At 41.0% G+C, this 26,431-nt stretch overlaps 1 protein-coding gene across 2 annotated transcripts in view; it reads right to left on the minus strand.

Moving 5' to 3' along the window:
- Positions 1-26,431, minus strand: part of PDE4DIP (phosphodiesterase 4D interacting protein) — a 291,845-nt gene that overhangs the window by 190,761 nt on the left and 74,653 nt on the right. For both annotated transcript variants that reach the window (XM_053592789.1, XM_053592797.1), the window contains exons 2-3: positions 18,087-18,142; positions 15,062-15,198 (exon numbers count right to left, since the gene is read on the minus strand). In XM_053592789.1, the coding sequence (XP_053448764.1) occupies positions 15,062-15,198; positions 18,087-18,142 (193 nt within the window). The remainder of the gene's footprint in view (positions 1-15,061; positions 15,199-18,086; positions 18,143-26,431) is intronic.

The raw sequence follows: 26,431 nt of genomic DNA on the forward strand, positions 1-26,431 counted from the left end.
GTCCAAAGACTAGATATTATCCCCATTCTACTGCCTAGGAAAGAAGTTGACTAACTTGCTCACCTGGAAAGTGAGCAAGACTGCAGCTTCCAGCAGCATGGCTCCATGTCACACACCCATCAGCCGTAATCATGAGACTGAACGACCCCACTGCACCTGGGACTCACTGTGACTGACCTCAGGCCCACTACATCTTTTCAAAAGTATCTTCACACTAAATGAATTTCCTTGTGGCCTTGGAGGATCTGACCACCTGAACCTATGTGTTTTCTTCATTTTCAAAATGAATAAACCAAAATTGGCCCTCAAAAGATTAAACACAAAGTCACCACATGACCTAGCAGTCCCTCTCCTAGTTATACACCCAAAAGAATTAAAATCACGTGCCCCCCCAAATCTTATACACAAATATTTATTGCAGCATTATTTATAATATCCCAAAGTGCAAACATCTCAAACATCCTCCAACTGATGAATAAACAAAACTTAGTATATCCACATGGAATATTAGTCATAAAAAGGAATGACATACTGCTACAATATTCATGAACCTTGAGAAGATTATACTATGTGAAAGAAGCCAGGCACCAAAGGTTACATACTGTGTAATTCCATTTATATGAAATGTCCAGAATAGGCAAATCCATAAAGAGAGAAAATGGATCAGCGCTTTTTAGCAGCTGGGGACAGGAGAGTAGGGAGTTAACTGCTGATGGCCATTAGGCTTCTTTCTAGGGTGAAGAAAATGTTGTGGAATTAGATAGAGGTGATGTTTGCACAACTCTGTGAATATAATAAAACCATGGAATTGAAAACTTTATGAAAGTGAATTGGATAGCGTGTAGATTATATTTCAACAAAGAAGTTATTTCAAAAAGAAGAAGAACCCAAAGATGGCAGAAGTAACTTTCCAAATCCTTTGCAAAGTATTTTTTTATGATAAAGATTCAGTATAAATTTGGTTCAATTCAGTTAAAGGCAAATAGCTTAGAACTGATCATATCTGAATGTTCTCTATATTAACCCTCCCTAGATTATGGGTCCCTAACAGAAAGGTCAGATGAAGTATCCTGTAAGTGGCCCTCAACACTGAATACTCACAGATTATTATGTGTTATAAAAATGTAGAGTTTTTATCATAATCCTCAGATAAAACAGCTAGAAATATATGATCTATTCTATATTTTAACACAAGGAAAACGTACTCACTGGGCTGCTCTGAGGAATATGTGTAACTTTCACATACCACATTCCAGCAAGGAAAATGTCATTCAGACTCAGTCAACTTGGTCTCCACTCATTACCTCTTTTACTCTAACACAAGGGTTCTGTCCTGTATCTCACAGTCAATTACTAATACCCGTCTCAGAAAGCAGACTGAATTCTACAAAGACCTGACTTTTTTCTCTTGAGTTGCACAATAAAGAAAATCTCCTTCTGAAACTCTGTTTCTGAAATTTCAATGTAATTCCTGAAGTTACAGAGTCTTTAATTTATGTTTAATTTTTTTTTTTTTTTTTTTTGAGACAGAGTCTCACTCCGCACCCTGGGTCGAGTGCTGTGGTGTCATAGCTCACAGCAACCTCAAACTCTTGGACTCATGCAATCCTCTTGCTCAGCCTCCAGAGTACCTGGGACTACAGGTGCCTGCCACAATGCCCAGCTAGTTTTTCAAATTTTAATGAAGAGATAAAATAGTTTTCTATTTTAATAAAGGGTCTTACTCTTGCTCAGGTCTATAACCCTTGAGCTCAGGAAATCTACCCACCTCAACCTCCCAGAATGCTAGGATTACAGGTGTGAGCCACTACCACCTTAAAATTGTAGAGTCTTTGAAATGCTAACCTATTCCTAATACTGTTCCATTTTCTCCACCCCAAACTCAGAAGCACGATGCTACCCCTGCTTTACACAGCCTTTTCTTGATCCAATGACAAGAGAGCTAACCTCAGAGCTATTACATCAGGTTAGCAAAGAAACCCTATCTTAGGCAGCTTCATCATTCGGATAAAAGAGAGGGGTTCAGATGATGTTTCCGCTGCTTTCCCCCACCCCATAGATACACAACTACACCCTCCCCCCAGGCCTAGAATAACAAGGTTTCGTCATTGTCATCACACTAGAGCACTGTGAACTATATAAAAACAAAACAGATAACAACTTCCCTGGTCACCAAAAATAGGTGGCCTAGCCAGAAATAGAGCTTCCAGAGACAGTTAAGTGAGCTGCGTGGCAGAAGTGACAGCTGAGCTGCAGCAGTGCCAGGACTCCCAAGTTCCAAACTAGATTCTCCATCAGTTTGGCCCAGTTGACACCAGCAGGACTTGGGGTTTGTCTATAATTGGTCATTTGCTGAGCTTCTAGAATTCAGGGGAGAAACAGCAGTTTATGGCCTCACCTTTTTCTCTAGATTCTCAATAATCCTTTCTCCATCCTCTCGAGGAGTGAAGGCAGTTTTGAAGGTACGACTAGGACCTGCTCTAAGAAGCACAAGAGCTACAAGTCCATGGCCAGTGAATGACCATGACTGCAATAATAATGCTTTGACCAGCAGTAGAGGGTGACTCAGAAGAGACACAGCCCACATGCACTCCAATCAGCAAAAACCCTCCTGTTTCTCTAGTGCTCCAGCTATGACAAAAAGCCTCCTGTATCTGAACTCGCTGTGCTCTATGCTTCCTCCAGGACTTTGCAGGGGTAGCAGGCTGAGCCTGGAATGTTACTCCTCTTCACTCTGACTTAACTAGTCCCATCTCCCCCTAAGATTCAGCTAAGATATTACCTGACCCTAACACCTGGACAAAGGCCCCTTCAGAGCGCTTCCACAGCACTGCCGACCTGCTCTCACTGTGGTCCGTTTCACAACATAGGGAATTATCTGTCTGGCTGTCTCCCCACTTAGATTAAGAGTTCCTTAAGAGTGGGAAGGATCTTTACTTTGCTTCCCCAAATGGAAATCACGTCACTGTTTTTTGGTTTGTGTTGCCATTGTTTTAATGCTGATAAAAACAGTGCAGGTGCCTACTACAGTTCTCTCTTTCTCAGTGGATGGCATAAAGTAGTCATTGCCCAAACTCAAGGTTGGTATCACTCATTCATTCAAAAAAGACAAAAAGAAAAAGGCATGCCTGCTATGTACCAGGCCCTGTGGCTAATCACTGTCTCTAGTGGTGAAAAGACAAAGACTGCCCCTGCTAGTGTGGAGCTCAGATTCAAACAGATAAGGGAGAACCTGAACAAATAACATGCTATTAAAGTGAGAGTTCAAGGTAGCCTGGACGTTTACAACAGGGTCACAGTCTGGGCTGGGAATGAAGAGATGAACTGCTGGTCAGTCATCTTTGGGCTGCTTCTCCCTTTCTGGTTCTACATCCAATCAATAGCTTCTGTCTCTGAAATAAATCTCTCTTTCCTTCCCCGGCCTCCTAGCTACTCTCTCTCCCTAACTTTACTTCTTCTATCCAGAGTCCATAAGGAGCCAATGGGACCTTTCCAAGAGGGATATCTGATCATATGGACTCTCTGTCTAAAAGCTTTCAGTGGTTCCCACTGAGCTCAGATAAAACTTAAAAGCCTTTGCATAACTTCTAAGACAGCCTGTGTGCTGGCTTCTGTCTCTCCCTTTTTCCTGCTTTGAGTTTTCTCCACATTCCTTGCACCCACGGCCCTGGGAATACTACTCACTCCAGGTCTTTCCCTCATCTGTATCTTGAGTAATGCTGTTTTCGTTGCATGGAACATTCTTCGTTCTCCCGCTCTTACCCCAAATTAGTGGCTAATTCTTATTCCTCCTTCAAGTCCCTAGTTAGACTTTCCCTGAATCCTCTCACCCCTGCAGACTGAGTTAGGAGCCCCAGTAGATATAATCCATAATATCTCTTACTTACATAAAAATAATGATTACATTTTGCTAAATCTGCAAACTGTATAGGGCAAGAACCATGTTTACTTCTTCATCATTGTATGCAGTGCTTAAGACGTTATGTTGCACATAGTAAGAACACTAGAAATATCTGTTCAGTGACTAGGTAAATACAGTGAATACACGTTATTAAAAATTCAGATAATACAGAAAGTTATAAAGAAGTTAAAACTCATGGTTAATCCATCACTCATATGTAATTACTATCAATATTTTCATTATATCCTTCCAGACATTTCTATTTGTTCTCTCTCAAGAATGAGATCCTGGCCAGGCACAGTAGCTCATCCCTATAATTCTCACTCTGGGAGGCCGAGGTAGATGGATTGCTTGTGCTCATAAATTTGAGACCAGCCTGAGCAAGAGTGAGATCCCATCTCTCCTAAAAATAGAAAAAATAGCAGGATGTGGTAACACGCCTATAGTCCCAGCTACTTAGGAGGCTGAGGCAAAAGGATTGCTTAAGTCCAAGAGATTGAGTTTGCTGTGAGATATGATGCTATGGGACTCTATTCAGGGCAACAGAGTGAGATTCTGCCTCTCAAAAAAAAAAAGAAAAGAAAAGAAAGATAGAAAGAAAAGAAAAAGAGAAAAAAAAGATCTTTTTGTATGTAATATTCAGTCAACTTGTTATTTTGTTGTTTAGTCTTAAATTTATTATCACGGACAGCCTTCCAAGTCAGTACGTTGTTTTATGTTTTGTTGCATGTGTACATCATCCTTGAAATAACCAATCCTCACCTTGATGGTTAATTTGATTATTTATAATATTTCATTAGATAAAGAGTACTGAAGCAAACATCCCGGAATACACAGCTTTTCTTTTTTTTTTTTATTGTTGGGGATTCACTGAAGGTACAATAAGCCAGGTTACACTGATTGCAATTGTTAGGTAAAGTCCCTCTTGCAATCATGTCTTGCCCCCATAAAGTGTGACACACACCAAGGCCCCACCCCCTCCCTCCGTCCTTCTTTCTGCTTTTCCTCCCCCCCCCATAACCTTCATTGTCATTAATTGTCCTCATATCAAAATTGAGTACATAGGATTCATGCTTCTCCATTCTTGTGATGCTTTACTAAGAATAATGTCTTCCACTTCCATCCAGGTTAATACAAAGGATGTAAAGTCTCCATTTTTTTAATAGCTGAATAGTATTCCATGGTATACATATACCACAGCTTGTTAATCCATTCCTGGGTTGATGGGCATTTAGGCTGATTCCACATTTTGGCAATTGTAAATTGAGCTGCAATAAACAGTCTAGTACAAGTGTCCTTATGATAAAAGGATTTTTTTCCTTCTGGGTAGATGCCCAGTAATGGGATTGCAGGATCAAATGGGAGGTCTAGCTTGAGTGCTTTGAGGTTTCTCCATACTTCCTTCCAGAAAGGTTGTACTAGTTTGCAGTCCCACCAGCAGTGTAAAAGTGCTCCCTTCTCTCCACACCCACGCCAGCATCTGCAGTTTTGAGATTTTGTGATGTGGGCCATTCTCACTGGGGTTAGATGATATCTCAGGGTTGTTTTGATTTGCATTTCTCTAATATATAGAGATGATGAACATTTTTTCATATGTTTGTTAGCCATTCGTCTGTCATCTTTAGAGAAGGTTCTATTCATGTCTTTTGCCCATTGATATATGGGATTGTTGGCTTTTTTCATGTGGATTAATTTGAGTTCTCTATAGATCCTAGTTATCAAGCTTTTGTCTGATTGAAAATATGCAAATATCCTTTCCCATTGTGTAGGTTGTCTCTTTGCTTTGGTTATTGGCTCCTTAGCTGCACAGAAGCTTTTCAGTTTAATGAAGTCCTATTTGTTTGTTTTTGTTGTTGTTGCAATTGCCATGGCAGTCTTCTTCATGAAGTCTTTCCCCAGACCAATATCTTCCAGTGTTTTTCCTATGCTTTCTTGGAGGATTTTTATTGTTTCATGCCTTAAATTTAAGTCCTTTGTCCATCTTGAATCAATTTTTGTGAGTGGGGAAAGGTGTGGGTCCAGTTTCAGTCTTTTGCATGTAGACATCCAGTTCTCCCAACACCATTTATTGAATAGGGAGTCTTTCCCCCAAGGTATGTTCTTGTTTGGTTTATCAAAGATTAGGTGGTTGCAAGATGTTAGTTTCATTTCTTGGTTTTCAATTCAATTCCAAGTGTCTATGTCTCTGTTTTTGTGCCAGTACCATGCTGTCTTGACCACTATGGCTTTGTAGTACAGACTAAAATCTGGTATGATGATGCCCCCAGCTTTATTTTTATTACTAAGAACTGCCTTAGCTATACGGGGTTTTTTCCGGTTCCATACAAAATGCAGAATCATTTTCTCCAAATCTTGAAAGTATGATGTTGGTATTTTGATAGGAATGGCATTGAATAGGTAGATTGCTTTGGGAAGTATAGACATTTTAACAATGTTGATTCTTCCCATCCATGAGCATGGTATGTTCTTCCATTTGTTAATATCCTCTGCTATTTGCTTTCTGAGGATTTCATAGTTTTCTTTATAGAGGTCCTTCACCTCCTTCATTAGGTATATTCCTAGGTATTTCATTTTCTTTGAAACTACGGTGAAGGGAGTTGTGTCCTTAATTAGCTTCTCATCTTGACTGTTATTGGTGTATACAAAGGCTACTGACTTGTGGACATTGATTTTATATCCTGAAACATTACTGTATTTTTTGATGACTTCTAGGAGTCTTGTGGTTGAGTCTTTGGGATTCTCTAAGTATAAGATCATGTCGTCAGCAAAGAGGGAGAGTTTGACCTCCTCTGCTCCCATTTGGATTCCCTTTATTTCCTTGTCTTGCCTAATTGTATTGGCTAGAACTTCCAGCACTATGTTGAATAGTAAAGGTGACAGAGGACAACCTTGTCTGGTTCCAGTTCTAAGAGGAAAAGCTTTCAGTTTTATTCCATTCAGTAAAATATTAGCTATGGGTTTGTCATAGACAGTTTCAATCAGTTTTAGAAATGTGCCACCTATGCCTATACTCTTCAGTGTTCTAATTAGAAAAGTGTTCTAATTAGAAAAACTGGATTTTACCAAATGCTTTTTCTGCATCTATCGAGAGGATCAGATCATATGATCTTTATATTTGCCTCTGTTAATATGGTGGATAACATTTATGGACTTGCGTATGTTAAACCAGCCTTGTATCCCTGGGATGAAGCCTACTTGATCATGATGAATGACTTTTTTGATGATAAGCTGTAATCTGTTGGCTAGGATTTTGTTGAGAATTTTTGCATCTATATTCATGAGTGAAATTGGTCTGAAATTCTCCTTTTTGTTTGGGTCTTTTCCTGGTTTTGGTATCAGGGTGATGTTTGCTTCATAGAATGTGTTGAGGAAGATTCCTTCTTCCTCAATTTTTTGGAATAATTTCTGCAGTACAGGAATAAGCTCTTCCTTGAAGTTTTGATAGAATTCTGGAGTGAAGCCATCAGGACCAGGGCATTTTTTTGGTTGGAAGATTTTTTATTGTTTCTTTGATCTCAGTGCTTGAAATTGGTCTGTTCAGGAGCTCTATTTCTTCCTGGCTAAATCTAGGGAGAGGGTGTGGTTCCAAATATTGATCCATTTCCTTCACATTGTCAAATTTCTGGGCATAGAGTTTCTGGTAGTATTCAGAGATGATCTCTTGTATCTCTGTGGGATCAGTTGTTATTTCTCCTTTATCATTTCTGATTGAGGTTACTAGAGATTTTACTTTTCTATTTCTCATTAGTCTGGCCAATGTTTTAATCTATTTATTTTTTCAAAAATACAACTCCTTGTTTCATTAATTTTCTGAATGATTGTTTTGTTTTCAATTTCATTGATCTCTGATTTGATTTTGGATATTTCTTTTCTTCTACTGAGTTTAGGCTTAGATTGTTCTTCTTTTTCCAATTCCATAAGATAGCTTGTGAGATTGTTGATGCACTCTCTTTCTACATTTTTCGAATGTAGCCATCTAAAGCGATAAATTTTCCTCTCAAAACTGCTTTTGCCGTATCCCACAGGTTTTGGTAGCTTGTGTCTTCATTGTTGTTATGCTCAAGGAAGTTAATGATTTCCTGTTTTATTTCTTCCTGCACCCATCTGTTATTCAACAGAAGATTATTTAATTTCCATGCCTTTGGGTGGGGTCGAGCATTTTTGTTAGAGTTGAGTTGCACCTTTAGTGCCTTATGGTCTGAGAAGATACAAGGTAAAATTTCAACTCTTTTGATTCTATTGATATTTGTTTTGTGTCCCAGGATATGATCAATTTTGGAGAATGTTCCATGGGGCGATGAGAAGAATGTATATTCTTTATCTTTGGGATGGAGTGTTCTATATGCGTCTATCAAGTACAGTTTTTCTAGGGTCTCATTTAAATCTCTTACATCTTTGTTTAATTTCTGTTTAGAGGATCTGTTCAGTTCTGTAAGAGGAGTGTTAAAGTCCCCTGTTATTATGGTATTATCGGATATCATATTGCTCAGACTGAGTAAGGTCTGTTTCAAGAATCCGGGAGCATTTAAATTGGGTGCATAAATATTTAGAATTGAAACATCTTCTTGTTGTATTTTTCCCTTGACCAATATAAAGTGACTATCTTTGTCTTTTTTGACTTTAGTTGCTTTAAATCCACATGTATCTGAAAATAAGATTGCAACTCCTCTTTTTTTCTGAATTCCATTTGCCTGAAAAATTGTCTTCCAACCCTTGACTCAGAGCTTTAATTTGTCTTTTGAAGGCAGGTGTGTTTCTTGCAGACAGCAAATGGATGGCTTGTGTTTTTTAATCCAGTCAGCCAATCTATGTCTCTTCAGTGGGGAATTCAAGCCATTAACATTTATTGAGATAATTGATAAGTGTGGTAGTATTCCATTCGTCTTATTTTGTGAGAGTCCATTGCTTAGTTTTATCTTTTGCATCATTGTGGAAGTTAGGTTCTGTCCTTTAATTTCTGAGTTCTTACTTTGTTGCTGATCCATTGTGGTGGTCAGTGTGCAGAACAGGTTGAAGTATTTCCTGTAGAGCTGGTCTTGTTGTGGTGAATTTCCTCAATGTTTGTGTATCCGTAAATGATTTGATTTCTCCATTAATTTTTAAGCTTAGCTTAGCAGGGTACAGAATTCTGGGCTGGAAATTGTTCTGTTTAAGTAGATTAAAGGTAGATGACCATTGTCTTCTTGCTTGGAAAGTTTCATTAGAGAAGTCTGCGGTCACTCTGATGGATTTGCCCCTGTAGGTCAACTGGCACTTACTCCTGGCAGCTTGCAGAATCTTTTCTTTTGTCTTGACTTTGGACAGGTTCATCACAATGTGTCTTGGAGAAGCTCGGTTAGAGTTGAGGCAACCTGGGGTCTGATATCCCTCTGAAAGCAGTGTGTCAGAATCTTTGGTGATATTTGGGAAATTTTCTTTTATAATATTCTCTAGTATGGCTTCCATTCCTCTGGGGCATTCTTCTTCCCCTTCTGGGATTCCTATAACTCGTATGTTGGAACGCTTCATAAAGTCCCATAATTCTGACAGTGAACGTTCTGCTTTCTCTCTCTTCTTTTCTGCCTCTTTTACTATCTGAGTTATCTCAAGAACTTTGTCTTCTACCTCTGAAATTCTTTCTTCTGCATGGTCTAACCTGTTGCTGATACTTTCCATTGCATCTTTAAGTTCCCTAATTGACTATTTCATTTCCTTCAGCTCTGCTATATCCTTTTTATATTCTTCATAGTGTTCATCTCTTATTTGATTCTGTTTTTGGATTTCCTTTTGGTTATTTTCCACTTTATTAGCAGTTTCCTTCATTGTTTCCATCATTTGTTTCATTGTTTTCATCATGTATATTCTAAATTCCCTTTCTGTCATTTCTAACATTTCTTTATAGGTGAAATCCTCTGCAGTAGCTACCTCATGGTCCCTTGGCGGGGTTGTTCTGGACTGGTTCTTCATGTTGCCTGGAGTTTTCTGCTGATTCTTCCTTATGAGTGATTTCTTTTATCTGTTTCCTTGCCCTAATGTTCCTTTCACTTCCTCTTACTCTTTAAGTTCTTGTGCCGTTTTTCCACTGTTTTAGTCCTCCTCTTGGGGTCCAGAAGTCTCTCGCTAACTCCCTGTATCCTCACGGGGGTGATGATAGGCAGATCCCACCAGCCATAGATGCCTGGAGTCCCATCTCCCCAGACTCATGGTGCCCAGATGCAACTAAGCTGTTACTCGGCCGCCATCTTGCTCTTGAATACACAGCTTTTACACACTCATACTTGATCATTGTGCAACTCACAGCTAGAGTAGTGCCTGGCACACAGGCTTTGCCGTACCCTAAGTGGATGAATGGATTAAACAAATGAACCAGATCAGCTGTCAATAGAGAGACTTAGTAAAATTGTGGCTAAGAGTTCCAGTTCTGGAACCAGCACACTCACATTCAACTCCCAGTTCTAGAACTTTCTAGCAATTACTAGCCTTTTCTTACTCTCAGTGTCCCTCTCTGTCCAAACACAGATAATGGCTGTGCCAAACTTCAAAAGATGATTACGAGTGCTGAATAAGGCAATGCAAGTCAAATGTATTCACAGAGCCTGGCATACTGCGAGCATCCAACCAGTATAGCAGGATCTCCATAGCTGACCACCTCCCAACACTGACCACCTCCTTAAGTCAACCTAATTTTCAGACTGGACATGCACCACATGTACATATCATGATAGTAGGCCCAGTTCCTTATGTTGACCACCTCCATACGATGACCATTTTGCTGCAGTCTCTCAGCTGGTCAACTTTACAGAGGTTCTACTGTATTAATTTATATCATTATTTTTGTTGACACAAAATTTTTGTTTTTAGAATGAAAATTATCTTTGGAATAGAACTGCAAATTCTACAGAAAGGAAAATAAGGCTTCTTCATATAGTGGAGAAGAGAAGAAAACAAGGTCTAATGAGACAGAAAGGAGATTTTAAAAATAGCAAAAAAAAAACCATTCTCATTCAAGCGCCATATTTTCTGAGGAAGTTATGTTCTTTTCTATGTTCGCAACCATACCTTTCAGGATGTTCAGGATTGTTTAATTTCTGTAATTGCATTCTTTTGGATAAATTTTCCTTATTAATTTTAAACCAAATGTGAGAAAATATTTACAACTTTAAAAATGTTTATGCACAAAAAAATTAGAAAAAACTTTGTCCTAATATTTAGGTTTTGAAGACATACATTCATAATTACTCTAATCTTGACATATCTTCCCATGATTGTCTTAGATATTATTATATTTAAATACAATCTTACATAATTTTGGAGACCCCTATACATCTTTGTATCCTCTACAGTTGTGGGCCCCAACCCTCAGTCACAGTCCCCAACCCTCTACCACCGACCAGCACCAAGAAAGCAAGTGAGAAGCTTCATCTGTATTTACAGCCACTGTCCGTGGCTCGCATCACTGCCTGAGCTCCACCTTCTGTTAGATCAGGGGTAACACTAGATTCTCACAGGAGCCCGCACCCTACTGTAAACTGCACATGTGAGGGGTGGGGGTTGCATGGTCCTTATAAGAATCTTATGCCTGATGATGTGAGGTGGAACTGAGGACATAAGCAACACTTTTTGGGTATCACTGTCTCCTGTCATTCCCAGCAGGGACCATATACTCACAGGAAAACAACCTCAGAGCTCCTACTGATTCCACATTATGGGGAGCTGTATAATTATTTCACTATATATTATAATGTGATAATAACAGAAATAGAGTGTGCAATATTTGTAATGTGTTTGAATCATCCCCAAACTATCTGACCAATCCCCATGATAGACAAATTGTCTTCTATGAAACCAGTCCTTGGTGCCAAAAAGGTTGGGGACTGCTGCTGTAAGGCACTCAGAATCATTCCTTTCATTCTGTAGTTATAAAGAAAGAAAAAATGGTTGATTTGCTATACATTTTGAAAACTTCGCTCAAGATCTGTGGAATGACTGTGTGTGAACGTCCTCTAACAAGTCATGTTTAAAAAGGAGAATAAGCTACTCTCAGGACTAGTGAAAGTCCGAGATTTTATCCTTTCTTATGAATAACTTTTTGAATGTCTTAAGACACCAGTGAAAGCAAAAACGGTATGCTTGGAACATTGTGGTTTGGAACCATAAATGCCATGTAAAAAAAAAAAAAAACAGAAATGCCCTTCCCTGGTGGCAGTCACTTTCCAAGGCTGTAATTAGAGAGACGCACTTGAGCAGCACTGAAATTGTGAGACCTAGAGACAGCAGTGACAATGCCCAGATTCACCTAAATTAGCGCAGGTCACCCAGACTGTGGTAATTCAGGTTAATATGAAACCCCCAAAGTTAAAAAGCCTCTTTGTTTTAGCACTTTTCTTTCTTTGCCCATAGACTTCAAGTTGCAAGTGGAAAAATTGGCCAGGATGGGTGGGACCCCAGGAGACTGACTCACTGTGGTGAGATTCTGCCTGCCAGGGAAAGCTGGCTTAGACTGCAGGTAGGCAAACAGTGCAGCCAGTTCTGCTGGCGTTTTCATGTTAAAGATGACTTTATTAGACAATGTGTAAACTGGACAGGGAAGTGGCAGCCCTTCTTGATGTTACAGCTGGACCCTGACCCCTCTGTGGTTCTCCTGCATCATCTGCCTTTTTGATCCTATGAATAGAACCAAACTACCTGCATCCCAACCTCCCTCTCAGGGCTCCCATATTTCTCCAGAAACTTTGGGATTGCCAGCGTTACCTTGGTTTGTCACTTTATACCTGTATAACTGTAGTCAAGTTATTTGAACCTTGGTCTCTTCACTGGCACAATGGTTGTAATAATAATGTTTTCCTTATAAGTCAGGAAAGTGAACTGAAAATTAGCTGAAATAAAACAGTTGAAAGGTCTAGAAAATTGCCTGGTGTATAATAAGCACTGAAATATTATTATCATGAGCGATGGTTATGATCTTCTTAGGTCCTGTAAATATGATTTCAAAAAGTCTCTGTTTCTTTCCCTTCCTTTACATTTCTTTTCTTTTTTTTTTTTTCTTTCAAGACAGAGTCTCACTTTGTCACCCTCGGCAGAGTGCTATGGCATCACAGCTCACAGGCCCTGGGCTTAAGTGATTCTCTTGCCTCAGCCTCCCAAGTAGCTGGGACTACAGGCACTGACCACAACACTTTGCAATTTTTTTGAGGCACAGTCTCGCTCTGGCTCAGGCTGGTCTCAAACCTATGAGCTCAGGCAATCCATCTGTCTCAGCCTCCCAAGTGCTGGGATTACAAGCATGAGCCACCATGCCTGGCACATTTCTTTTTTATTAATTTGAAGGTACAAATGATTAGGTTACATTGTTTGCATTACTTAGGTAGAGTCCAAGACTTAAAACATCTCATATTGGCCTTTTCTCTGCATCTTAGCTTGGTTTCTGCCAGTGATTTCCACCCAGCATTGTGAAGTAATCTGTGATATTAGACCTGAACTCAAAGAGAAAAGGGCTTAGGACTCCATATCTGGAAGTTAGCTGAGCCCTGCTTGTCACCAAACCTGGCCCATTATTTTCCCTCCCCACAGTGTCCAGTCACTGATCTCTCCAGCAGAGGCGACACTCCTCGCTTCATTGGTCTCTAATCACCTCTCAATCTGTCTTTCAGAGAGTACCCCACATAGCCTACAGGAGCTCCGCAGCTCTGATCACCCCTTTCTGCATTGCAGCACATCCAAAAGGTGAAAAAGGGAAGGGATTGGGATGTTACTATCCCTGCTCCCCACCCCCCAGCATTACAAAACTGTTCAGAGGTTTAGTCTTCAAAAGCCCCTTAATATTCCTACAAATTCTGTGTCTTAAAATAAGAAGAAAACAGTATCCATGACAACTCTGAGCAAAAAATGCCAAGAGCAGGCTGTTTAATTCTTAGGCACATGTTACATGGATATCTGGCAGGATGTACTTTAAGTCTTAGGTCCATGTATCTTAGAACCTATTTGCATTACTCAGGTGGGACCTGTTCCCTGGGTATCCCCCAGAGGGCACTAAAGAGCTGCTTCTTTTTTTAGAACACATGGGTGTAAATTCTGGGTGCCTCTTTCTGGGCCACATAAATCCCAGTGGACAGGTTCTATTGCACAGGCTTCCTGGGATGAGCAAGCTTGCAGGGAGGTGGGGATCTGTACGACATTATCAGGCATTCTCTTTGCCTGAAACTAAGGACAAACGCACCAAGAGGCAGAGAACTAAGAGCTAGCTGATTTAGGAGTTTCAAGCAGCATAACTGACTCTTGTGGAGAAGCAAAGGGTTGTCACTGAGACACTTCAGACTGCAGACAATACCCAGATATCAGAGCAGCCCGAGCTATCAGCAGAGAGTTCAACCCCACTGACTGCACCGGGACTCCCGGGCTCCCAGGCCGCAGCTACAGATGGTCAGGGTGCCATTTAAACATTCCGAGTTTTTCTGAGATGTAACCAAGTGTACAAGTGGTCAGATGAAATTCATTGGTACAGTAGTCCCCCCTTATCCATGGTTTCACTTTCTACAGTTTATTACCCACAGTCTGAAAATATGGTAGGAAAAATTCCAGAAATAAACAATTTAGAAGTTTTAAATCGTTCTGAGTAACATGATGAAATCTCACACTCCATCTGTCCACTGTCACCTGTATACGCCACCCACTTGTATACGCCAGTCACTTAGGAAGTGTCTGGGTTATCAGATTGTTGCCGTATAATAGTGCTTGTGTTCAAGTAACCCTTATTTTACTTAACAATGGCCTAAAATGCATAAGTAGTAATTCCAGCACATTGTTATAATGGCTCTATTTTATTATTAGCTATTGTTGTTGGTCTTTTATGGTGCCTAATCTATAAACTTTACTATAGGTATGTATGTATAGTAGAAAACATGGTATATGTAGGGTTTGATACGATCCAAGGTTTCAAGCATTCACTGGGGTCTTAGACTGTATCCTGTACAGATAAGGGGAAGGCTACCAAGCAGGTAATTGTCCCTAAGCCACAACCCCCAGCACGTAGATAACATTGCTTATTTGGACAGACACACCACAGTGACAGCAATGCTTATAATCCAGACTAATCCCTGGGTCATGCCTTTATGAGACATCATGACTGTACAGTGCACGCATTGCTTCTAATTGAGATAACAATTCCCCACCCATAGGACTTACCTTCTCAAAGTCTCGGAGAGCTTGGGTCTGCTGCATCTGAGGGGGGTTCTCAAATGCTCTCAAAGAGTACATCTGACCACTTCTCCAGGTGTATGATGGCACTGGGGGGCCTTGATCTTTAGTGTCACTAAGAAAAGCTATAGATGAAACAGAATAACAAAGATTTATGTGTGAGTAAAATGACATGCAATTTCAAACTATGATCGTTCTGACTGGCACATTTCAGCAAAATTTGATTTCTGTAAAAAACAAACCAGTTAGACAGTCCCTCCCAGCCGGACTGCAGTTGCCCCGGGTAGAGCACTGTGGCATCACAGCTCACAGCAACCTCAAACTCTTAGGCTCACGTGACTCTCTCGAGACTCTCTTGAGTAAGGAAGGATGTCTGGGACCCTCAGCCAGAATCATGAAAACTGTAGTCATTTGATTCCAACGGAGACTAGCAGAGAAAATGTCCAGTTTGCCAAAACAACATTATAAGAAACAATAAATCATTGTTGTTTTCAGCTAGGGGCGGGCAAACATTTTATTCCAGAGCGAGATAATCCTTTAAGCTTCTAGGCCATGTTGTCTCTGCACAGCTACTCAGCTCTGCCCTTCTAGCATGAAGCAGACACAGCAATACATAAATGAAGGAGCAAGGCCTTGTTGCTGAAAAACTTTCTTTATAAACCAACTATTGGCCCATGGGCTGTAGTTTGTTGAGCCCTGTTTTAAGTCACTAAACTTAAATCACTTAAGTGACCTTTTAAGTCCCTAAACTTTGGAGTGGTTGATTATATAACAAAAGATAACAAATAGCTTTTAGAAGAAAATAAATCTCTCTACAGAGAAATTTTTTATATTACTATTTAGGAATAATAACAATTTAATAGCCAACATCATTAAAGAGCATTATGGTTTACAAAATAGTTTTGCATGAATTATTTCATGTACAGGTCACTGCAACCAAGGAGATAGACATATGTGATTATTAAAATTTACTTGCTCAAAATCACATTGCTAAGAAGTGGCAGAACCAATCCTAGGTTCTATCCACTCGTCTCTCTTAGCAGTATGGTAATACTGTGTTATTTGAGCAACACCTAAGGGGGTTTTAATAATTAAGAGTCAGAGGAAAGTGAGCAAAGAGCCAGAGATTTGAGCATCCCCGTAACCAATGAAAGCACTGCTCTGGGAGAATCTAGTGAAGACTGAGCTGCTGATAACCCTTCCCCTGCTGTTGAGAAGGGACATTGTGAAAAATAAATCAAAGCCTCAATCAAGCACAACACACTGGGCATCTCAGACTGGGCAGGGGTGGGGTTACAGGTAGACACAGAAACTGTATCTCTTCTTGACCCACAGAAGGAAACATAATGAGTCTTTATTACTAAACTATGTTTGTTCATTTGTTTGAGAGGGAGTCTTGCCTAGGCTAAGGTGCCGTGGCAACAACCTCAAACTCCAGGGCTCAAGCAATCTTCCTACCTCAGCCTCCCAAGTAACTAGGACTACAGGCACCCACCACAATGGCTGGCTAGTTTTTCTATTTTTAGTAGAAATGGGGCTCGCTCTTGCTTAGGCTGGTCCCCAGCTCCTGAGCTCAAGCAATCCACCTGCCTCTGCTTCCCAGAATGCTGAACCTGGCCCAAACTTTTTAATTAAAAGAAATTAGAAAGAATGATTTCTTCCACATTTGTGTGAAATTAAATAGGCTACTCAGAAGAAGAGAACTTGATAAAACAGAAAAATAACACATTACAGTTAGATTGGTGGATTATGATGAAAAAAGCAGAGTTTTTGAAGATTGGATTTGAATCAGGACCACGTGCTACTTGTGGGAATTTAGGAAAATCTCTTAATTTTTCTGAGTTCCATTGCCTCTGTAAAAATAAGGGTAATAGGGGCTAATAGGGTAATAGGCCAGGGTTACGGTGCCAGCCACATACACCAAGGCTGGCAGGTTCAAACCTGGCCTGGACCAGCTAAACAACAATGACAACTGCGACCAAATAATAGCCGGGTGTTCCCAGCTATGGGCCCAGCTACTTGGGAGGCTGAGGCAAGAGAATTACTCAAGCCCAGGAGTTTGAGGTTGCTGTGAGCTGTGATGCTATGGCACTCTACCAAGGGTGACATAGTGAGACTGTCTCAAAAAATAATAATAATAATAAGGGTAATAATACCTACATCACAGAGGTCTCCTAGGGATTAAACAGAAAATTAAATGAAAAGTACCCAACCAAGTGTCTTGTCTGTAAGGGGCACTTTATCCATTTCTCTTCCATTTTTGTGGGTACTCAAAATGTTGAGTATGGTAGCTCTTGGAATTTGTGGATTTAACACAGTTCCAAATGCCAATTTTAAGTGACTCTGAAGTTCAAACTTATTAAAATTAAAAAATTTTTCCCACACCGTGCATATGAACAATCTTTAAGACTAGTATGAAGAAAGCAGACCAACCAGCAAGTGAGTAAAGCCTTCAAGTTGGGGAGAAGTTTTTGCCAAAAAAAAAAAGGACCCCCAAAGAAAGCTATCTTCACTTTGGCTTTGTGATTTAGATAGATGTCAGGCTGATAACACAGTAATAATTGTGCTCTAATGAATATATTAATAAAAACAGTAAGTCAGATTTCCCAAATGCCTATTCCTTGATGGGCTCTGCATTAAGAGCTTTTCTCCCTTAATTTTACCTATGAGACTGACATTATTATTATAGCCACTTTAATGGTATATCAGGATAGATATTTTATTTTAGGAACAGAATTTATCTTAATCATTTCGCAAGTGACTTTAATCTTGTAATTAGAGTCATTAAAAGTATGAAGAGCTCATGGAAGTATTTTAGTTACGATTTACTGTGCTGAACAGCTTCCTAGCACATTGAATTATATGTGACATATAATTCTTCACTGGGAATTAGAGTATGTGCAAACATAAGTTTAAGTACGTTGCTATGATGAACTTAAAGGGTCCACAATTCAAGGAAATTATGATCAGTAGGAAACAAGAATTAACAAAGTAAGGCTCAGGGCATGCTTACCAGCTGCCTGACTTGTTCTGGGTACAATGTCTCCATCATCCTCTGCAAAATAATCTCTGTGAAGAGAAATAGTAGTTAATGAGGTGCTGCTCTGTAGAGGAATGGACACAATGCTTGCAAGGACAGTTACTGATTCTTATCACATTATAAGGAAACACTGAGAGCAGGATAGTCTCCAACAAGCTAGAGATGTTTTGTGACTTAGGGGCAATCCCCCAAGTAACTCAGTGTTCCAGAATGAGATGAGATCAGTCACTCGTTAGTAAGCAGGTGTTAAACACTGATGCTTGGTGCTCCTTCATGGGGGTTGTGGGGAAAGAACACGTGAGGAAAGAGCACGTGGCCAGCCTTATGCATGCAGCCCTCCTAAGTCATGATTTTAACTCACCATATCTGCTGTGTATGTCATTACTTTAACTCTCCAAACCTGTTGTGTATTACTTTAACTCTTCACACCTTAATTAATAGCCATTGCGGAGGGGGCTCAGGGCTCTCCTGCACCTCTGATTACCCCACCTCTTGCAAACTAGCACTTTAATTCATGTCCTGCTCCTCAAGGTTCCCAATCCCTGGAACAGGGTGGGGAAAGATACCTATGTGCTATTTTTATTTATTTCTGCACAATAATTTGTCAAGCTTCCTGTGTATCAGGGACAGTATGGAGTTCTGGGGACACCAAGGCAAGCACCACAGAAGGGTTCCTACCCTAAGTGTATACAGAGCCAGCCATTAAGCAAACAATTTCACGAGTATTAAGCAGTACCACGGTCAATGTTATGAAGGAAAATGAAAAGGACTGGTACAGGGACTCAGAGAAACTCCAGATGGGGAGAATGCTGGGGCCCTGCAGGGAGGGAGCTGGGAGCTCTCATCCCATCATGAGAACAGCAAACGCCCTGACAAAGCCATTGCTGCAGCCCACACAGGGCCTTGTGGGCTGTGCTGAGGGTGTTGAGTTTTATGTGAGGGGATGTGGGATGCCACAAAAGGGTATTAAACTACCGGGGTGTCTGTCCCTAAACTCCCCGGTGAAGTTCCATACACAGGGAAATGGGAAACCATACCTAAATGTGCCTTTATTTACTAAATATTCATTGCATTTTAAAAAGATGTGGCCAACAAGTGGAGAATATTTCATAAAATTTTGTAATGGATATTCTGTAAGTAAAGGTATATTTAGCTACAATTTCTCATCTCCCTATGCATGGCTACTATATAGAGGACTTTTAGGACTCCCTGTAGAGAATGAATGATAAATGACCAAATTTAGATTTTAGATAGATCATCCCAGTTGTTCAGTGAGACTGGGTGAAGGGGACAAAAGTGAATGGTAAAAGTCAATATTCCAAGTGAGAAGTGATGGTTTAAACTAAGGAAAAAGAAAATGGAGGTGGAGAGAAGCAATAAAACAAACAAACAAAAAAAACCAAGGAAGTAAAATTGACACAGGAAACTGGAAAAACAGACAAAGACCCTTAGTGGCAAAGTTAACAACACCAGGATTCAGTAGCGAGGGGTGTACCTGTCCAACACAGAGGGGAGAAAAAAAATTGCACAAATATTCAATAAATCCTTGTCAAGTACCCACTATGCTTTTAGGCACCATTTTAAGCTCCACAAACACAGTACTTAACAAAGCAAACAAAAATCCCTGCAACCCATGGAAATTTTATAGTAAGGAGAGACAAGTAAAGTTTATAACAGCAGCTGAAGTCAGGCAGTCCAAGCAAAGTAAAGCAGAGAGTAGAGGTAGGGAGCAGAGAGGGAGAGGGAACTGTTGCAGGGAGGGAGCTGGGAGGGAGGGGGGCCTGCAGGAAGCGAGTGGGGACCCTGCAGGGAGGGAGCTGGGAGAGAGAGGGGACCCTGCAGGGAAGGAGCTGGGGGGAAGAGGGGGCCCTTCAGGGAGAGAGCTGGGAGGAGGAGAGGGGGCCTCGATTTTCAGTAAACAATGCTTCTCTAAGAAGCAAGGATAGACAAGCTCAAATGCAAAGACTCCTAGGAGGGAGTACACTGGAGCCTGTGGCTGAGCAGAGTGAACACGCCGTGAGTAGTAGAAGGTAAAGTCAGGAAAGGAATGGGAGGGCTGGGGCAGGCCACAGACCGAAGCCTTTCAGGTCCCAAAGCTGCAGATGCTGGTGCAGATGTGGAGAGAAGAGAGCACTCACGCACTGTTGGTGGGCCTGCAAACTAATATGCCTCTTTGTTGCCTTTTTTTGCATTTGTTAGATAAAGTCTCTCTTCTAATTGTGTCCCTCTCTTAACTAATACAGCCTCTTTGGAAAGAAGAATGGAGAATACTTGAAGAACTAAAAGTAGACCTTCCATTTGATCCTGCATTCCCATTACTAGGTATCTACCCAGAAGAAGAAAAAAACATTTTGCCATAAGGACATTTGCACTTGAAAGTTTATGGCAGCTCAATTCACAATTGTCAAGAGGTGGAATCAACCTAGTGTCCATCAACCCGGGAGTGGATTAGTAAACTGTGGTATATGTACACCATGGAGTACTACTCAGCCTTAAAATACTTTACACCTTTTGTATTTATGTGAATAGAGTTGGAGATCATCCTCTTAGTGATGTATCACAAGAATGTAAAAGTATCCAATGTACTCAATATGAAATCAGTAGATAACAAATACACATCCAGATGTTAATCACAATTAAAGTCAAGTGGAGGGGAGAGAGGGGCAGGGGGAGTGGGGACGGGGTGGTGTGCTCTCTCTCACCTCATGGGCTCAGTGTGAGAGGAGGTGGCACACCTCCTCGGTGAGGGACACAACTACAGCCTGTATTCTACCTAACGAACGCCAACAATGTAACCTAATCATCTCTACCCTCATTATTAGTCTAAAAATTTTTTTTAAAAGACTAACTTTAAAAAAAGGCTTTCAGCATCTACAGGCATTTGGCCACTGGAATCTTGTGACTCACAAAGAGAGACAGAACTGAGTGACTAACGTTTTTAGGGGCCGGCTCCTGTTGACAAGGAAGGCAGAAACAGAGACGAATGCAACAATCTTGCAGGGAGATGCTGTCAACTTTCAGCGTATTCTTTAAACCCCTGGATACTTCCCGCCAGTTGTCATCAAAAAAAAAAAAAAAAAAATCTGCAGGCAGAGATTTCAAAGGCTGTCCTATTTAAAGACAGAAGCTATTTTACAGAGAAGCAGAAGAGAATCTGGCATTTGTTTGAAAATTGATGATTTTTTTTCTTCCTGCCTCCAGGCTAGATCTGGGCATAAATCTTCACTTTGTTAAGTCCTAGATGGACGTGAAAGTACCAGACAGGGCACATTGGACCGAGCGTGCCACCTGGCAGTTTCTTAGTCTTCAAATGTAGATTGCTGGCTTGCAGCTCTCCCAGGCCCTCTGCCTCTCCCCCTTCTCCTTCTCATTAAAAACGGGCCCTGAGAGTGAACACAGGACAGAAGGTGCAGGCTCTACTTACAGCTCCCTTCCCTGCTGAGGTAAAGAAGGGGGAGGATGTCAAACCACCACCCACACTGAAAAATGTGTGGGAGAAAAAACGTAGCTGTTGTGATTCGCTAGGTTAGGCCCAGCCCACAGATAAAGAGCACCTTGCATCCGTGTCAGGGGCAAAGTCAACCCTCAGGTGAATTCAGCACCTCTGACTCATCTTATTTAGTTCACAGAAGGTTGAGCCATTTCTAATTCCCTTGGAAAATGAAAGTGCCTAACACGGCTGGGGCTGCCTTCCCACACAAGGGATAACTCTCCTCCTTCACACAGAACAGGCCTGTCTGCAGTCCTGGCCACCCCCTGTCCTTGGCCCAGCTCATTGCCATATCTATGATACTTGCCTGGTTGCCTATAGGCTCTGAGACCACTACCCTTCTACAGACCAAGAACAGACAAAATTCCATTTTTGCTTTAAGACAGTCTTGAGAAACCTATTGGCTTCAACACACAGTTCATTAATTTGTAGCGACAAGCAACTCACTGGCTTGTAAGTCCCTTTTACCTCTTTGGACTCTAGTTTCCTCAAATATTTGTAGAAGATGATGAATTTCTAAGGTTTCTTGCAGTAATTATGCAATTTTATTCTAACAGGCACTTACATGTAAAAGCCAAGGATGCTGGCTACTTTCCAGACACGACCTCACCTCATCATCTTTGCTCTCCAGATTCTACCTTACGATGCATCAAGCACAGGCCGCAACCTGACAGTGCACATCAGCCCTACCAGATGCCTCACTTTCCCCCTCCACATCCAGTCTGAGAGAGCATCCTGCCTGGTATGAATCAATAACTGGATGGGTGGGGAGGGCACTGCACGTGAGCCCTGAGTTCACATAGGCCCACTCATAGTCTCCCAAGAGAGTTTTTTAAAAGTCACTTTAGCTCTATTAACAGCTCACGTTCCCTTTCTTATTGCCAGAGAGTGGGACTCACTCGACTGTTCCAAGAGGTTGGGAAGGAACGTGATGCTCCCCAAGGGAAGGGGCTCATGATAAAGAAACACAGAAAGCATGTCTAGGAGACTGTGATTTGTGACAATGTCACATTTGTGACAATGTTAAACCGAAGGACGAAGAGAATTGGGGTTTGGTAAAAGACAGAGTCCAAGCCTGCCCCCACCCACACACATACACGAACACACGCAAAACAGCAATATATGTTGGTAAATTCTTCTATGTTGTTCAAGTCTAGGGGGAAAAATCATGTATCTCTGTCCTAGTTTCTCAAATTCAAGTGTTTCTAAGTTTGTTTTGTTTTTTTCTTTTTTAACATTAGTCCATGAACGACACACGCAGCCAGCACAGCTCAGGCCATGTACAGCTCTCTGACACAGATTTCTGTAGTATTTTCTCCAAGGTACTTTTAATTTAAATATTCCTTTTCCTATATAAGCTAAGTATACAGTACTTCCCCTCAGTAAGTACTTCCCTACTTCATCAATCTGTTTAATACCAATACCACCTCCACTAAAATCACATATTAATGTTCTTGCCAAGACACTATTCTCCTTTATTCACAGAATGGAGCATTTTCCAAGTGCAATCCACTCAAGTGCTGTTCACCTACTCAATTTCTGCATGTTGTAGCATTCATATTTTCTTGATTTGCTGAGAAGTAGCTATTAAGATACTAGATTCAAACAATACATCAACATTTAATATCCCATTATGTGTTTCTCTAGAGCAGTGGTTCTCAACCTTCCTAATTGCCGCAATGTTACTAATTGAAAAAAGGGGTGGCAGTTGCGAACGCTGCTCTAGAGCATTCCAGGGTGATTAAGTTGAGAATGATCAGAAAATAATTGCTCCTGTGAAAGCCATCTGCCACCCCGATATTCTGATGCTGTCACACTGTGTTCTGATGATTTCTTCCAGTAATTTTCTAAGAATGGTTGCTGCATCTATGAATGTGAGCCAACTGGAAGGGTACAGGATCACTTTTATGGGCTATCCAAGGCACTCAATTTTGCTTTGTTTGAAACTAGCCACTGAGATAGCTCCTTTGAAGAGTCAAACATCTTTTTGGTCCCTTTAAACTAGTTTCTTATAACATTGTGGGGAGGGACAGCGACTTGGGTTTCTTCTTCCTTAGCAAAGGGCAATGCCATGAAGGAACCTGCAGGGAGACAGGCTTCCTTTGTAGGATGCATCCGGGTGCCATTGCCTTGTATTTTGGCCGGTTCGATTTGAGGGCCGGGATCATGTTAATGAACGATCTTACTCACAGGCAATGACAACATGGCAAACATCATTACAAAGCAGGTTCTACAACAAATCTTTGAATGATAAGAGATATTTGTATTCCAAATTGCCAATAAAATTATTCCTAAGGAATTGATTCCTATCTAGGCTCCACTACTTTCTTCTCTTCAGTCTCCCTATTAAATAATTAACCCAGGATTGTATCTTCCCTTCAGACTGCCCAAACTCCCAAAGGGGGGATGATTTTCGGGCCCTTCCCCAACTAATCCCACACCTCAGGCTGTTCTGAGCACCACACAGTCTAGCTGGTCACACTACTCCCTCACTTTCCTTACCACCACCTTTGCTTAACATCTCTAAGCCTGAGGACAAAGGACATCTCCTTTAAAAAGATTTCCTATCTTTCTATCATTGTGGGGGTTCGTTTGCTTGTTTGAGCCGGGTCTTAATACATTACCCAGGATGAATCTGAACTCCTGGGCTCAAGCAATTCTCCTACTTTAGCCTCCCAAGTAGCCAGGACTATAGGAAGCTACGCCCAGCCTTGAAATTCCTTTTTTTTGAGACCGAGTCTCACTATTTTTTCTGCCCCCAGTAGAGTGCCATTGCATCATTGCTCACAGCAACCTCAAACTCTTGGGCTCAAGCAATTCTCTTGCCTCAGCCTCCCAAGTAGCTGGGACTACAAGCGCAGGCCACAACACCCAGCTATTTTTCTAGACCAGGTGTCGCTCAGGCTCAGGTTGGTCTAGAACCCATGAGGTCAGGCAATCCACCCATCTCAGCCTCCCACATGCTGGGATTACGTGCTTGAGCCACCATACCCAGCCCTTGAGCTTCTTTTTAACATGGTTTTCTTATTATAAACAAAAATTCAAAATAGGAAAAAACAATCTGCTATAGCAGTACTTAGAGCAAAAACCTGGTCATCGATTACTATTTTTAGGGTTTCTATTTCCATTTCATATACATTTATTGAGAAGTTGCTTAGATACCACACATCGGAAAAACAAAAGTAAAATATACACACACACACACACACACACACTCTGTCATCAGAGTACTAAGAATCTATTGGGGAAGGCAGACACATGATTCAGAGAGATAATTATCAGAAAAATGAGGTAATTAAAGGGGGACTTTATTTTGTTCTGGTAGGGAGGAGGCCTAGGAAATCTGTAGAAAAGCAGAGAACACTGAATCTAGGTCTTGAAGGATGGTTGTAAATACACAAAGAAACATCATCCAAGTCCAAAGATGGGAAAATGAAAGGTGTGTTCAGGACTTGCATTTTGTTGCCCCACCCCGTGGCCTACATAATCTTGAGCTGTTCCCTAGGATAGGTTCCCTAGGACATTCCAACATCCATTTTCACATTCCCTCTCCTCCAGCCTTCCTGCCCAAGTGCTAATGCTCAGGCAGGAGTATTAAAGGGAAACAAGAGTGAAAACCATGTCTTCATTTGCACATCCCTCCTCAACACTGTAGCTTCATCTAACCACTTAGAACCCTCAAAAGTGATTTAAAACAATGTCAAGAAAGGGTCGGGAATAAGATTTACACAACTGTAGAAATGCCTACAGGTGCGGACAGAAAAGAAGCTGGAGAAGTGACCAGCTGGGGATTTAGGGTGGTAGAAAACACAAGTGAGTATCGCTCCCTTTCTAAAATTTTATTATGTTTGTCAAAAGATTCATTTTTATTTTTTAAAAATACGTTTTTATTTCCTCTGAAGAGATGGACCGTATAAGGGATTAGGCTCCGCGTGCCCTTGGACAGTGATGGCGGGAGGCGTGACAGGAAGATGCCCAGGCTGCTGTTTAGTGGGGTCCCCACAGCAGCAGGCAGTGCACCAAACACTTATTCTGTTCTCATTCACATATTCTTAAAGTTTGTTTGACACAAGTTTCTAGATTCTGGTTTAAACAGAAGAAATTGTTCTAATGTTTAAAGATCCACTTTTCGTATTTTTTATTTATGTCCACATTCAGCCTTGGCAGATACAAAGGGCTGGAAGGACAGCCGTGGCCTGTTTTTTGTTTTGTTTTGTTTTTTAGCATGTGAAGCTCTGGCCTTGACAATTTGTAAATGAAGGATTTCATAAATTGTGTCAACTTAAAAACGAAGGTATCTATAGGTAATGATTTCCAGACTCCCTATACAAACTTTACATGTCAACATTTTTTGTTTTTTTTTTTTTTGGAGATAGGGTCTTGCTCTGTTACCCAGACTAGAGTACAGTGGCATCATCACAGCTCATAGCAACCTCAAGCTCCTAGACTCAAGTGATCCTCCTGCCTCAGCCTCCTAGGTAGCTGGAACTACAGGCACCCACCATCATGCCTGGCTAAATTCTTTTGTTGGGGTTTCTTTCTTTTCTTTTTTTCTTTTTTGGTAGCAATGAGGGTCTTACTCTTGCTCAGGTTGGTCTCAGATTCCTGGCCTCAAGCGATCCTCCCACCTCAGCCTTCCAAAGTGCTAGGATTACAGGCATGGATCACTGTGCTCTGACGTATTTTCTTGCACTGGAATTTTCCTCAGCACTAATCTTGCATTAAATGGCCATCATTATTATCGTAGACAACCATCGTCACCCACCACTAATGTTACCTCCTGAATTTATTGACTACCTGATACCTGCCAGATATTATTTCATTCCAT

This window comes from Nycticebus coucang, chromosome 5 (genome assembly GCF_027406575.1).
Source record: "Nycticebus coucang isolate mNycCou1 chromosome 5, mNycCou1.pri, whole genome shotgun sequence".
In the NCBI taxonomy this organism is placed as follows: Eukaryota; Metazoa; Chordata; class Mammalia; order Primates; family Lorisidae; genus Nycticebus; species Nycticebus coucang.